Source organism: Phyllopteryx taeniolatus, chromosome 15 (genome assembly GCF_024500385.1).
Source record: "Phyllopteryx taeniolatus isolate TA_2022b chromosome 15, UOR_Ptae_1.2, whole genome shotgun sequence".
Classification (NCBI taxonomy): domain Eukaryota; kingdom Metazoa; phylum Chordata; class Actinopteri; order Syngnathiformes; family Syngnathidae; genus Phyllopteryx; species Phyllopteryx taeniolatus.
In genome coordinates this window covers 9123148-9138715 of record NC_084516.1, presented here as the reverse complement: position 1 = coordinate 9138715, position 15568 = coordinate 9123148, and the positions used below count along the sequence as shown (strand labels likewise).

General features: G+C 40.1%; 1 protein-coding gene across 1 annotated transcript in view; it reads right to left on the bottom strand.

Annotated features, from left to right (window-relative positions):
• Positions 1-373: 373 nt before the first annotated feature.
• LOC133489839 (poly [ADP-ribose] polymerase tankyrase-1-like) overlaps positions 374-15568 on the bottom strand; it is an 82435-nt gene continuing 67240 nt past the window's right edge. The window contains exons 20-29 of the mRNA XM_061799000.1: positions 14932-15012; positions 14127-14316; positions 13334-13413; positions 10450-10570; positions 9950-10047; positions 8731-8805; positions 8501-8606; positions 5947-6133; positions 5701-5857; positions 374-4979 (exon numbers count right to left, since the gene is read on the bottom strand). Coding sequence (XP_061654984.1) covers positions 4893-4979; positions 5701-5857; positions 5947-6133; positions 8501-8606; positions 8731-8805; positions 9950-10047; positions 10450-10570; positions 13334-13413; positions 14127-14316; positions 14932-15012 — 1182 coding nt within the window. The 3' untranslated portion in view covers positions 374-4892. The remainder of the gene's footprint in view (positions 4980-5700; positions 5858-5946; positions 6134-8500; positions 8607-8730; positions 8806-9949; positions 10048-10449; positions 10571-13333; positions 13414-14126; positions 14317-14931; positions 15013-15568) is intronic.

Sequence of the window (15568 nt, the reverse complement as noted above, 5' to 3'; positions counted from 1 at the left end):
ATTTAACTTTACAGGATTTAAAAGAGGTGCAGTTACACTACTGGTTTCAACATTGTGTAGCACAATTATTATGTGATTGTACACAAATCCTACTAGTAAACTACTGTGTTGGGCTTGTAACACTACTATAGGTAATCGGGCCAAGTAGTGTTATTCTAGGCATGTGTCATGCACTAGTAGCCTCAGTGAGAGTTCTAGCAACAACAAAATGCACACTTAATAGTTTTGCCTCAGTAGTAACACGTAGTTGTTATACTAGTTTGCCAAATTTGTCTCACTAGTGTGTAGAAGAAAATAAATAAATAAATAAAAAAAATAACCGTGAAATTCACTGAAAATATTTGAGGATTTGACTTGCAATACAAAAGCAACAGAGGCTTAATGGAGTTCTTTAATTCCATGTTTTGTTTTCTGTACAACGTGTGTGGATAGCAGTTATGTACAAACAGTTCTACAACAAGAAGTCAAACAAACACAACCAATGAGGAAATCACTTCATTTTTCACGTCTTTTTTTTTCTTTCAATGAAGAAATTCAAAATTGAACAGAGTTCCAAGTTATTTACAAGAAAGCTGACCGGCCCTCCAAAAGCATACCGGCTCAAACATAACACAAATATATTTACTGAATATATATTGTATATCAAAATGTTTTTGAAAAGTGTTCCATGAGGAGAAAAGGACAAGACTAAAAATCTAGCGAGTCGATTTAAAGTCACAAGTCGTACATTCTCCACTGTAGCTGTCATTTCCTTGACCTGCTGCAGAAAGACTGGGGATGCCCCGATACCAGTATCGGTGTCGATACTGTACGTCTGTACTTGTACTCGTAAAAATGCACCGATACTACAACACCGATACCACTTGCCAGCCTGAAATATATCTTCCAGGTAACAGCCATGTGTGTATGCGGTACACTTTCAGGTAAACACTTTTAGCAGACTGGAAAATATGATCTGTTAAGTTGCTATGCTAAAAAAATTTGGATTTGAGTGACACCTATGACATCCATGTTCAAGAGAAGTTTGTGTTTTGGAACAAAATTTTGTGAAAAAAACAAATCTAAACTGCAAGATTGAATGGCATTATCAAGTATCAGCAAGTACTCAAATCTAAGTAGTTGTACTCGGTCTTAAAGAAAAAGGAGTGGTATCGGTGCATCCCTAAGAAAGACACAATTTTGTGCATGTATAACGTGACATTTAGCTCCTTCTGGCACTTGAACGACAGACCAATCAAAACATCAACAATACATTTGAACACCAATTCTGAGTAACTTTTGAAATGTCTCATCCAGGTGGCTACATTCAGCAGAGGAGATATGATTAAAGAAGTTCTATTACAACTGAACAGGAATATTACTTTTCATTCCTTTATAGGGAACTCGATATACAGGCGTGTCTCAATACATTTGAATATCATACAAAAGTTAGAATGTTTCAGTAGTTCAACTCCAAAATTGAAATTCATTTATGATAGAGGTTCAGGCCTATTCCTACCTAAAAAGGTTTCTTGTCATTTCTGATTTATTGTGATGGTTAATTTGGGGACATTACCTTTAAGCCATAATCATCAAGAGAATGAAAAATTAAATCATATTGCACTCTGTGTGTAGTCAATCGATATAAAATACGAGTTTGAACTACTGAAATATTGGATTGACATTGTAATTTATTGAGACGCACCTTTAAGTTGGACGTTCTGAACATTTTTCTTTTTAATTCTGTGAGCATTTCAAAATGTGTATTACTGTCAGTATACTTCAGGATATTGATTCGATTGTTTTGGATTTGTACAATTATTTATCTGACAGGGTTCCACTGTCTGATAGCGGCCATTTTAGACACTCACTTGTTCTTATATGGCAACATAGTCTGCCACATTTAGATGATTTAGGAATATATGCATGTTGCAGTCAGGTGTTTAGAAAGTACAGAAAATTCAGGCGCACAGCTTGAAAAATGTCGAAAAAGGTAAAAAAAAACCAACATGAGGCACAAATATTTGTATTAGATCTTTTTTTTAGCTGCCTATTTCACAGGATTTGTATAAATTCACATGTAACAATGTTTTCAAATGTGCTAACGGTGTTAGCATTTTCTATCATGGTGAGTTCTTTTCATTTACAGACGCAAATGTTTAGTATTTGATCTGCTTGCTTGTCACTGGATTTAGTAAACACACTTGAACCTGATGTGTAGTCCAATGTGTTGGAACAGTGTCATGAAAAAGGAACGCCACTGATTCAAAATCCTTGATTTCCAGCACTGGGTCCTTGATTTTAATGTACTAGCACACTCTTTGTCTTCACTTGTAAGACAATTCAGCACACTAGGGTGCACTAGTAAACACAGTCCATCGACTGTGTCTTCCTGGTAATGTTTTTTCGACTACTAGTGCCACTTTTGGCCTACTAGTACAAACTTAAGCTGGATATCAAAAATATTGAATGCCCTAGGCACAGGGGTGTCAAACTCATTTTTGTCTCGGGCCGCATTGTAGTTATGATTTCCCTCAGAGGGCCATTAGAACAGTGACATGTTTAATCACCAAATCATATTATTACTATTACACAACAAATTGAGGGATAACTAGTTTTGAAATCAGAAGACAAGGATAACAGTTTGTTCAAGTATTGTTTAAGTTACTGTAGAAGAAGAATTTGATAACAGAAAAATGCAATATCTCAACATTATTGTTTATTATTATGACAATTTGGAATTTGGGTACAGATTTTAGCAAAAATCACGGAAGTTAACGAGCATGATTTGCTTTCGCGGGCCACATAAAATGATGTGGCGGTCCGCATCTGGCCCCCGGGCCTTGAGTTTGACACCTATGCACTCGGGGCTTTCCATAGACAATTGTAAAAAAAAAATAATAAGAATTTTTTTTAAATAACCTTACTAAACTGGTGAAATACAGTACTTCAGCGTAGTGTCTCTCTTCAACTCACGACAAGGTGAGTGAAAGGAAGCCAAGTGGGAAATGTGCCATGAGGAAGCACTCGTAAACAACAACCTAGATGGGCCAAGAGAACTCTCACAATTGACCAGAATGTAATGTAGAGCTTTTGTAACAGAGTCGCAACGTCATGTAACAAAACTTTAGAGCCGACGTGGAACTTTGACATCACAGTACAGTAATCCCCCGCATATTCACGGCTCACGATTCACAAACTCACCTATTTGCATTTTGTATGTGGAAGCTATCCCGAGCTATTTGGTGTAAAAGTCACCCCGTTTGTGTTTTTTGTATCATTTCTTAAAGGCCCTAAGATGCCATAAGATGGCACCAACGCCCTGGCTAAATAGGAAAGTAATGGTGCCTTGCGATAGGAGTGACCCGACTTAAGAGTTTTTCGCAATACAAGCCGTCATTCGGCCGATTTTTTTTTTTTGTGTGCTTTGACTTGAAAACAAAAATTGGAGATACGAGAGCTGTACTGTGTCAATGAACTCACTTCACTACAAACTACGCCATAGTCGGGCTAACGGATAGCATGGGTGTTGCTGTGTTTAAACCTTGTAGGGAACAGATATTTGAACCGAAGTGGTCGAGAAACATGTAGAGAGGCAATATAACAATACTCACAGGCATACTGTAAATGCTTTATCCTCTGTAAAGAACTAACATTACTGCGTCTTACTGAGGAGTTTTGACCCGCTTCATGTATATCTGTATGTATTATACTGCCCTCAGAAGGAGCAGCACAAGGTTAGCTGAATTGAATTAAAAAGTGTTGCAAAAAACCTGTTTAGTTCTGCTATTACTGTATGTTTTCATAAAGTACCGGTACGTTATAGAGTGCTATTTGATTATTTTTTTTTAATTATGTATTTATTAAAAACCATTACAATTTTGTTTGAGGATAGAACAAATTCATGGCATTTCCATTCATTTCAATCAGGCAAGCTAATTTGAGATCCGAATTGAACTGATATCTGAAGGCACCACTGCATGTTTAAATTAAGCATCTCGACGAACAGTCAAAACTCGTAAATTTAGGCTGCTTTGTTAGTGGCCGCGTGTACATGTAAACACGCACTTCCAGTCCATTTCTGAAATTAAATAATCTGTAAGCCATTTATTTTCAAGCGTAATGCTGTTAGAGAAGTTTGAAATGATATTGAAGTGTTTGGGGATCATAGCTTGTGGTATACTTACAGTTTAAACTATTGATATAGTCCTTGATAAACATTTTTAATCGCAGTTTTTCCCAATTAGCGGTAGGGCTCAGTCCGCAATTTGCAGGGGATGACTGCAGTCTATGAGGGCCTGCTTTCTCTCACATGAAGCTGATGCCACTGCTTTCACTAGTATAATGCCTATACATCACCATATCTCGGTTTAGAAAGCAACATGTGACTAGATAGAGATTGTTAGCTTCCTGCTATAAAAATGGTGCTTAAATGTCGGCGCCAGGGACCAACTGCTGACGTAAGGAGCCAGCGAAGAGTTGGTGCAAGTCTGGCACCAGTGCTGCCAGTTCCAAGTGTTTTGCTGTGAACAAACCAATGCTCATTTTGTCTCATTGTTTCTTGTTTCTTGTTTCTACAGATCTGGACATGGCAGGTCAGCAGCAGCAGTGTATTGTCGTCCTTGTGTTTGTTTTGTGGTTTTAGGTCTTGGCCCTTTGTAGTCTGGTCTGTCATTCATCTGAAGAGTCATGATTTATGTAACATAAAAAGCTTTTACCCTCTGCTCACTAACCGAGTAAAAGTCAAATGGCCACTTTGGACTCAGCACTTTGGGCAATGTCGCCTCGTGTCGCCGGTGTCCCGGTCCGCCGCACTCGCTCAGGCTACGACTGCCAAAAAGGCCACTCGCTCGGTGGGCGTGCTTACGAGAGGCGTCTCGACCTTCAGATCCAAGCTGTGACCTGAGCGTGCGTTAGGACTTCTGCTCAGCTGGGGCGGCGGGCGTTGCCACGCTCTCCGGTTTGACAATCTGATACGTGATCAAGTATTCTGGGTAAGCCTGACAACGACAAACACACAATGACTCTTTATCTTCAAATAATCAAAACACAACAAATGCTGAGATGCTGTCTTACTAAATAAAGATTGTATTGTAATATATATACAGATGCATACATTGTACTGTATATTTAAGCACCAAAATGTTCAACCAAACAATTTTTTTTCGTCAAACAAAGGTCTGCTAGCTTAATGCTAACATATAATGCAAAATCAAAATTTGCATAGATGTTACAGCATTTATAAACCTTTAACCAATTACTACTTTAACACAAACATTATCAATTTAACATAATTTAACTGGGACATGTGCCTGTAAATAAGGTATGCAGTATATAGGAATATAGAGATGTCTATATGTGCCTTGCGACTGGCTGTAGTGAGGACAGATAGCACAAAAAATGGATGGATGGATGTGTGTGTGTGTATATACACATACATGTATGTGTGTATACATACATACATACGCACACACATACATACATATATACAGACGCACACACACACACACACACATATGACTACTGTTAAGAATGACTAATGTTAAGAATGGGCTTTAGGTCATGGTATCGTTTCAGTATTAGTATCGAGGTGCTCTATGCAGGTACAGTAATGAAGTCAGAATGTTGGTATCGGGACAACACTAGTCTGGACTTGTCAGCAGCCAATCACAGGGCACATATAGAGACAGAACATGAACTGAACTACATGCATGTACACACCTGTTCTCCTCTGTAGATGACATACTCCGCATAAGCCAGTCCATTGACACTAGGCCGGCCAATCACTGAGTGATGTCCGGGGGGCGCGTGGGCCATCTTCATGGCACTAAACTGAAGAAAGGACTTACCCAGCGTCACTCTGCAGAACAACATCTGCCTAAAAGGCAACACGCAGGCCAAGTACAGAATGACTGTACATGTAGGAAAAAGTACTTCCTGTGTTGGAGGAACTAGGCGCAGATTTACCTGTGACACACGTAGCAGGAGCGGTCTTTGTGGGTGGGACAACCCGTGCCTCCGCCTATCCCGTAAACATACTGGTTGCTTTTGGATGAGTTCTCTGCGAAGTAGATGCCGGCGCCGAACATGCCGCCGATGTAGGCGTGGCGCTCGTCGAAGCCTTTGTGGATGATGGCGTTGATGAAGGGAGAACCTGGCAGGTGACAAAAAAGTCTCAGATGATGCTGTAAGGATCCGTCTTATAGGATGGCATTCTATAGTGAACTCAATCAGTGATGGGAGCACAGTTAGCTAGTGGAGAGCGTGTCTGCCTCAGAGTTCTGAAGCTTGGGGTTTGAATCTCAGCTCTGGCCTACCTGTGGGGAGTTAGCATGTTCTCCCCAAGACAACAACTTAGCAGGACACAAAATCCTCAATGTACAAGCAACACAAGTTAAAACAGTTTTGACAGCATGGCTGTCTTCCAAGCGCTTAGCTGTTTGCGGCACACTTTTCCTTACGTAAAGACGTCATGATACAGTGACTATAAAGAAACGAGACGCGTTTGCATCTCTTACTCTATGCTACCTTTTCAAGCTTTTGTGTAGCACAAACATGGAGCAAAGAATCCGTAAAGGTTGAATCAAGGCAACTGGACTGTTGTCCCTCGATTTATGCCTCGGTGGGTGTGACCACTGGGAGTGGTCAACAATAGGGTGTTGTTGCCCGGTGTGGTTAGTGAAACGACCGTCAGCAAAGAATCTACTTGAACTTTCTTATTAAGACCCACCCCACATTGAGCAATGTGGACAAATGTGACTGAAGTGGACCATCGCAAAAAATTAGTTGCCGACTCTTCGCTACACACTAAGCGACTCAGCCCCGCACATCTACCGACGTGCTGCAACAGAAAAAACGTGACCCTGTATTGTGTTTTGAGGCTCCACACACAATACACTGTACTTTTTTTTTTTTATTAAACCACAAAAACATGGTGGAATTGTCAAGGAAGAAACGGATTGCACAGAAAACTGGAGAGACTGTTAGCAATGATCGGTCGCCCAAATCACTGATTGCACCCATGCATTTCGGCAAAAGACTATGCGCTTTTATTTCCAGGTGTAGGCACATTTGAAATTTACTATAAAGCACAATATTTTATATATACTATGGCTACGTTATGGCTTGTTGGTGCAGCGGTGGCAGCCGGCCGGCTGGGTCTCGCCAATGCCCATATTTTACCAAACCAACTTGTTCTCGTATTTGGGATGTAATATTGTCTCTATGGTGCCTCAATAAACGGGAAATATGAATTAAAATCATCCACGCATTCCTGAGTTACAGACATTTTTATGCCAAGAAGCCTGAAATCAGGCTTATCTACGTATCTTTCTCGAGCTTATCTACGTCACTAAAAGTTCTCCGTCTACCTCTCCGCTCCCGAGCCAGCGCTGTCAACATAAACATTTGTGCTCTCACAATTAGTGAGGGTTGGGTCTTCTACACGGAGGAACCAATCAGAGGAAAGGAGGTGATCTTAGCCAAATATGGAAAAAGCGGACACAAAACTGGGTTAAACAGTAGTAGCTGTCAGAGGGGCCTTTTCTCGACACGCTTATGACAAAAACAAGGTGTTTTTTTTAAATGTCAATTGACACTTTTATACGAAGTTTAAGAAACTCTGTTGGGCCTTACCCAAGCTTGACCTGAAATTTCAAATTGATTGTTTGCTCTATTTTTGGCCATCTCCAGTTGTATGACAAGCAGAGAGACAGCGTGACTGAAGCATGATAGCAGTGTGCTACACAAAAGCCTGAAAGAGAAGCACAGTAAGAGAAGTGAACAATATTATACCAGAATAATGGTGAAATGTTGCGCAACACCGTGGCAAAAGAAGTTTCATGAGCCTGGCTGACTGTCTCGTTTTGTTATTGAAACAACTTATATGTCCATAATGCCTGAAAAAGGCTGAGAAAAGCCTTTTGAAACCGGGAGAGCTCAAAGTGATCAGGCTTTAGGATATGGGGCTAAAAGTTTGACATCGTTATACCACACTTCCTTCACTAAGTCGATAAGAGGTGGTAGATCGACTTATATTGAAATTGACTAATTGGTTGGAACACAATGTAGTCGACAACTACTTCTACTAAGAGTATTAAATACAGTGTATTGGTGAAGAAAAGACTCACTATTCCATGTTTCCACCATGTGGTACAGTTTAGTTCTCCACGCTAGTTTTGAATGCTAAACCCTGATCTTTGTTGTGTTTTTGCTGCAACGTGTGTGGGCGGGATGGTAATAGTTGCAATAGCTACATGAATAACCATAACACACTGCAAGCCACCAATGACGTTCAACAAATATGAGGACTGTCATACAGTAAACAAAGAACAAAAATGTGGGAGACATTATCCATTTGTGTTCTTCCTTCTTGTGGTTTATTCTTCCTTATGTCGCACTAATCTGGCCATCTTCTGCTGATCAATCAAAGGACTGAAGTGTGTCTAGCTTCAGGTACCATACCCGTACGACTACTAGGGTGCCACAAAATGGTACACTGCAGTTCATTTTGTTCCTTTACCATGAAAGAGCATGCGCTCGTTGTGGTGGTTGTGATTTTCATCAACAATCTCCTTCTGTCTGTGTGAGTACCTCTCCCGTAACTTCTTGTTCACCACCTTCTGAATCTGCACATATAGCATGATCAAAAATGAAACGTTACATGTATTTTATTTTGGGGGCCTGTACTTTAAAGTTGTATCATTGTCTGCTCATGAGGTCCCTCAAGTGAGTGTGTTTTTGAGGTGTCACCTTGATGATGTTGTACTGGCTGAAGACGCCTCCGGCGTTGCCGCCATCACGGTGCTCTCTGATGGTGCTCTGCAGCTGATGACACATTAAAGAGAAGACAACAAAGCTATTTACATATTAAAAAGGGGGATGTGTGGTACAAAAAAACATGCTAATGAAATGCAAAATATTTTCTTTGTGTCTGAGCACCCTTGTGTTTTCCTTTAGAGAAAAGTGAAATGTAATTTTAATTTATAATTAAAAGGCAACACTCTTAAGTTAAAAGAGTCCTTTCAAAAGACTCTGACAATTAATGGTGCTGGTATTAATGAACAAAATAAAAAAATTATATTTCCTACTACCCATACTATCCAAGATGTTTACTTTTTTGCGACATGAATGCAAAATGATTTTGAGTGACTGCAATGTGACAGTGGTATATTATATGGAGCGAGTTCCTGCATGACTGGGAGTCTAGGACCCAATGCACAAAGCAGGGCCCATAAAGGCATGGTTGGAAGACTTTGTATAACTCCCAAGTCAATCACCACAATAAAAATGACCACACCAGTTAATAGTTAGCCTACCTTCTACTACTATTATTACTCGTTCTTCTTCTTTGTATTTTCAGGCAATCTGGATGCCCTGTGGCACCATGCTGCCCCTCAAAGGTCAGTCTTGGTACTACAATACAATGCTGTGTGCTATGCTGGTCATCTCAAGTACATCACACACTATAAGAGCAGTAAGTACATACACACCATGTGTGTATGTTCTGTCACATTTTAAAAATTGGTTATCGTTAATTGAATAAAGGATGAATGAGTAGATATTTAAATTTCAGCCTATGTTTTTTTTTTTCCTCATTTAAATGAGACGAAGTATATTACTGATCTCTTCAATAAAACACTGATTTGACAATGGTAAAGGCCTGGTATCAGAGAGTGCAGAAATACTTCACAGCAGTCAGAATATTAAGGTTTCATTTATGTCTGACTGTGCTCATTAGTGTTAGAATCATTCACACTGATATCTGCTGTCTGCTTCTATTACTGCTTTCATTGACAGGTATTTGAGCAGCTACAACAATATGAAGTGTCATCAGATACTGAAAAAAATGTTCAGTGTGATTGACTATATGGATGAACATGTGCAAAAACGCACACACATGCACATAAATGTTGGTGTTACTGTAGGTTCAGTTGCATTTTTATGTGCCAAGGTGTGTCTGTGTGCCTACTTCTTCCTCCACCGACTGGAACTCCTTGTCGTCAGGGGCCAGGTCGATCAGCACAGTGCCTTGGCTGGAGCAGTGGAACGTCAGGTATGGGTTGGCACCTGCAAACACAGCATAGGTCCCATTATAATGATAGAGTAACCGCATACTGGATTATTTGGACCGCAGGAATTTTAATTTGGACCAAGGAACTTTTGACCATAGGAAATAGTGTCTAAATTTAATTCCAAGGTCTGTGATCGAGTGGCCACCCAGAGTCAACTGGGATAGGTTCCAGCTCACCCATGACCCTGAATAAGATGAGTGGCAGAAAATGGATGGATACACAATTCCAAGGTTATTTATCAGGGCCGGTAGACAAAATGGGACAAAGGAATTTTAGTAGGAACGGCATGTAACAATAACTACGTAACGTCCTAGCCTAGGTGGTAATGTGGAACATGCCTTTATCACTTCAGGAACCTTCTCGACAGTCAAATGAGCCTCTGTACAAATTGTCTCACCTTGCTGACCGCCCAGCAACCGCTCGATACCCTTGATGAGTTTGTGTCTGTGTCCGTAGGCGTTGATCCCGATCTCCTTGAGCTCCTCGTGGCCCATGTCTGCCAGCACATCCAATGATATCTGCTCGGACAACAGAACATAACTCCTGTCACTTTTCTGATAAACCTTATTTGAACATGTATAAAGCTATATAAAAACCAACAAAACATAAATGTATGTTAGAATACTACAGAGAATTCCAACAGACATCTTCATTCATGATGTTTTTATTTTCATGAAAGCATAAATATGGCATTATCGCTCAGCCTAGTGGCAAAGTAGAAAATGATAGTTTGGGTGTTTTATTCATAAATCATTTTTCAACAAAAACTAAAAGTAAACTATGGCTTAGATTTGACATGGTCCTAAAAAGAGCTAAAAAAAGAACCATGCAAGTGGAATGCTTAATCTTCTCTAGTTAAAAAATGACAAAGGATGACAATACAGTCAGGTATAAAGAAAGGTCTGAGTGCAAAGAGTTCTTGTGTCACATATGTATTTTTTTATGTGCTATAACCATATTAATGTTAGGGCGAGACGAGAGTTATGAGCGAACGAACAAGCCAACAATTTATTTTGTTCAAAACCAGTGGGCACGCAACAACAAGAACTCATTTGAAGCAAGCAGTAGATAATTGGCTAGGTAATTGGAGTCCTACCGCAGAGGCAACGGCTGACAAATATTCATGAGAATCAGTCCAACACGGCGCGCAGAAAAGGTCTATGAATGCACGGCGGTCATGGAGCAACTGATCAAAGCGATAGCAGTGAAGTTTGCAAGTTTGTTCAGCGGCGGGGAGACGAGGGAACTCTCCAATTTAAATTGTAACCCTAATTTACCCTCGTCTGGGTTGCTGTCATCGATGTTTGCGGGCCGAAAGCGGCAGCCTGAATGCACAAAGATGCGTTGAGAGAAACTCAAGAAGAAAGTCAGTCTGATACAGAGACAGCAGTCTTTAAATGAAGTTTGGATCATATTTCGAAAAAAAATTAGTGGGTTCATCAGGATAGACACCTAACTGTAAGTAAACCTTTATTGTAGAAGGTGCCATATATAGAAGATGTTTTTGTATATTGTTTGAGGACCTTTGTTGCTACTTGCTGATTTGATTGAACAGTTTTGGTCTTCAACAGAGGAGGACCTGACTGAATGTCTAATGCAGCTGGTTGTGTTGCATGCCCAGTCAAGTGTGATAAGCACAAAAACAGAAGGACAAGCATACTGATCAACAAACTGGACTTAAAAATAGAAGAAAACATGCAGTTGGCTTTTCCACTCTTCTGGGAAGGCAATTTACAAGATTTGTGTCATGAGTATGTCTGTGGGAATTTTGGGCCATTCATTCAGAAGATTTTTGTGATGGTTTGTGGCCTTCACTCAAGTTCTTCCATACCAAACTCATCCAAGAATGCCTTGATGGTCAATGCAAAAAAAGGACTTTGCTGAAATAGTTGATGGCGATGGAACCATAAAACCACCCCCCAAAAAATACAGTATCTTGGTAAGTTATTCACTTTCATGGTGTAGTTGGCCACTTGACTTCTGTGCAGGCAGCGTGGGTTCACTTCCCACTCAGTTATGCTGTGAATAATAAAAATAATAATAATACGTTTTATTGAGAGACGCCTTTCATGTCACCCAAGGGCATCTTACAAAGTATGGGAATGGTTGTCTGTCTCTAACTGTATATGTGCCCTGTGATTGGTTGGTGACCCGTGCGGGCTGTCGGCACAAGGGGTTAGGGTTCCAGCTCCCTGCGACCCTGAAAAGGGTGAGTGCTGTAAAAATGGATTGATGGATCTTCGTGAAATGCATCAAGATTTTACCTGAATTCTATTGATTCAATCAGGGATTCTCAAAGTGTGGTATGTGGGCTTTCTCTCGTGGTATAAGAAAGGATCACTGAATTAAGTGATCAAACTGTATGTACATAATGTTACAGTGATCTAAACATTTTTAAAATCCAGTACAGTTTATTTGCTAAATATAGTTCACTTGTATTTACCGGTAACTTTTAAGTATAATACATTTGCATTCAATCTTGAAGAACTGTTTGTTTTCAAAGATTTAATTAGGTACAATTTTGATCTAACTCGTGTTTTAATGAAACATTACTGAAGTACAGTTTTATTATTTTAATACATTTAAGTTAATGTCCAAAATTAGCTTAATGTTGCAGTGGCTTACAATAACATTACAATTACCTTGTTTTTGATGAACACTTAAGACTACTATGCAACTGAATTTTAATGTAAGTCATGAGGGTGGTACTTGGAGAGAAGTATTTTTTTTAGGTGGTACTCAGTGTACAAAGCTTGAGAACCACTGGATTAAATCAGAGCCATGCAACCCTAGACTTTGCTTCTGTATAGCATAAACAAGCTCCTTATTTCCCATTTCAACCAACCACAACAAGTGGTTTAAAAGCATATGAAATGAAATTATAAAATTGTTTCCTGAATGGACTGGTTGTTTATGTTGCAAAATATTCTTTTCTCTCCACATACAGACAACACTTTCCTCCAGCTCACCACTTGGAATATCAATGCAGACTTGCTTCCCTTTAGGGGAATTAGGAGAAACACACAGGCTGCATATTGCAGCCACTCCTGACTTCAGTGCTTGGACTTCAGCCAGCTGTCACTTTCAATTTGTCTTTCTGCCTCTCTCTGTCTGTTTGCTTCCTCTTCTCTCTCTCTCTCTCTCTCTCGCCATCTCCCTGCTGTCTTCGGATGTTGACTATGCCACACTTTTTTTCTGCTCTTTGCCACTCCCTCCCTCGACCAATTCTTCACGTATTCCTTTCACCTTGATCTTCTATGAGAAGCAAAAGTGGTGTGTACCTGTTCTCTCTGGAAGATCTCTCGGAGGTGTTCAAGTCCCAGACTCTTTAAGAACTGGTTGATGGTCATGTCCAGTAGAGCTAGAAAAAGTGGGGAAGTGTCAGTAAAGGTCGGTACACACAAAAACAATCGGCCTATTTTTGGGCCGATTCTGCCCCTTCCAAACTAAGCATCTCAAACGTTTCAGGGCTGTGAATTTTTTTTTAATTTTTGCATAGTTTTTCCACACACGGCCATATAACTTTGAATAGGGTTTATCTTTCCTTAATAAATGAAATCAATTTAAAAACAGCACTTTAAGTTCACTTGGGTTATATTTGGCTGATATTTACATTTGTTTGATGGTCTTAAACATTAAAGTGGGGAAACTGGACAGAAAAAATTGAATTCGAGAAGGGGGCTAATACTTTTTCACAGCACTGTATGTCTTATAAGATTATCCTATCAGATTGTCCTTAGATGTGATGTATGTTGAGTGGATTCGTCCCGATTTTAAGGTCCGAAACAGGTCGGGGCCGACAATCTTAAATAATGAAAGTTTTCAATATTTACGAACAAAACTTTTCTGTTTGTGGGGAACGCAGACTTCTGGTGACGAATGGAACGGGATGTAGCCAATCAAAGAAGCACCCAAGGCTGAAGAACACGGAAAAACACGTAAATGAAAAAATGATCTTACCCGATGTTATTTTATGTAAAAAAGTGGGTCTTTGTGTGTGTACAAGGCTTAACACGATAGAGTGGATGCATTCAAAAGCCCCCAAACTGAACCTGTGTGTTTTTGTATACATACTCTCTCCTTCTTTCTTGTCCGAGCCAGATGCTCCGTCTGCCGTCCCAGTGGCGCCGCCCACCGTGATGTCCCCGAGGGGCGTGCTCAAGTTGTCGATGCTGCTGGCGGCTGACAGGCAAGACGACGGCGACGGTGATGGAGAGATGACCACGCCCCCTGTGGCGCCTGCCGTAACCACACTGGCACTCACCTGGAAGTGGGAATTGCAGGATTTGGGTGGAGGAAATGACAAAAGAATAATATTAATATTAATTAATAATATTTTTCCATACCTACTTCCATATAGACTAAAACAGCTTTGCTCAGCTGCTTCCGCTATTCCTTTACATTTCACTTATTTAAATGCAATTCTAGGCAGCAAATTTCACAGTTTTTGATTTGTATAAACAAGTTTCCATCAACAGTAACTGCAATAGTTTTTGTATTCAACATTGTGCATTCAACATTAGTTAGACAGAAAAGACAAAAATATGTGTCGTTTTCACCTCTTTTGAACATGAACAAAACCCTACACTGTGTGTAAGCCACTCATCAGTAGAGGAGAAAATCAGTTGACTTTTTCAGGTTTAGCGGGCTAACAAGAGAAAATGTCAAATCCTATCTATCTCATGAAACCTGGATCAGATATCATATAAAATCAACAGGGATCATGTTTTGTTAAAGTACAGTTTGAAGACCCTGGCAGATTGCTGACAAGGAACACGCACCACCGGATTGCCATGGCAAGTCAAATATAATGTAAAATCAATATGGTTCTTGCTTTGGTATTTGAAAGTGTTCACCCCTGATCAAAGATAACACTAACCACAGTGGCCTGTGGTTTCAGACAGCTGGGCAGGGCGTCTGGTGGCATGGCATCTATCAGCAATGCTCTGATGTCATCGGCCTGTAACAGACATTCATTTCATTCAAATGGCATCTTTACTATGAACACCAACTATCTACCTACCTACCTACCTAAACCACCCACCCACCCACCCAACCAACCATCGACCCACCAAAAATAGCACCTTTCCACCAAGTGACACAGTTCAGTTTGCTTTGGTATAGTTTGGCACATTATACACATAATCTGGTTTGTGTTTTCCCATTGTCCTGTTAAGGTGGGATGGTGATTGCTTCCTCAGCTATCTAAATACCCCACCAATGCAGTAAAGGACAATAATGGAAATTACCCAGCATTTTGTGTTCCTTCTTCTTGACATGTGCCTTTTTATTACAAGAGGAAGACAAGGTCTGAGAGAGATTTGTGTTCCTTTTGTTCATCCGCCAGTTTTTATTTCGCTTGTCCTCACTAGGGACATGGGTAAGATGTAGCTTATCCCAGCTGACTTTGGGCAAGAGGCGGGTTAAATCCTGGACTGGTTATCTACCAAACGTGGGGCATGCGTTCTTTGTATTCCATTGAAATTGTTGCATAATTTTCTGTAAACTAATAAAAG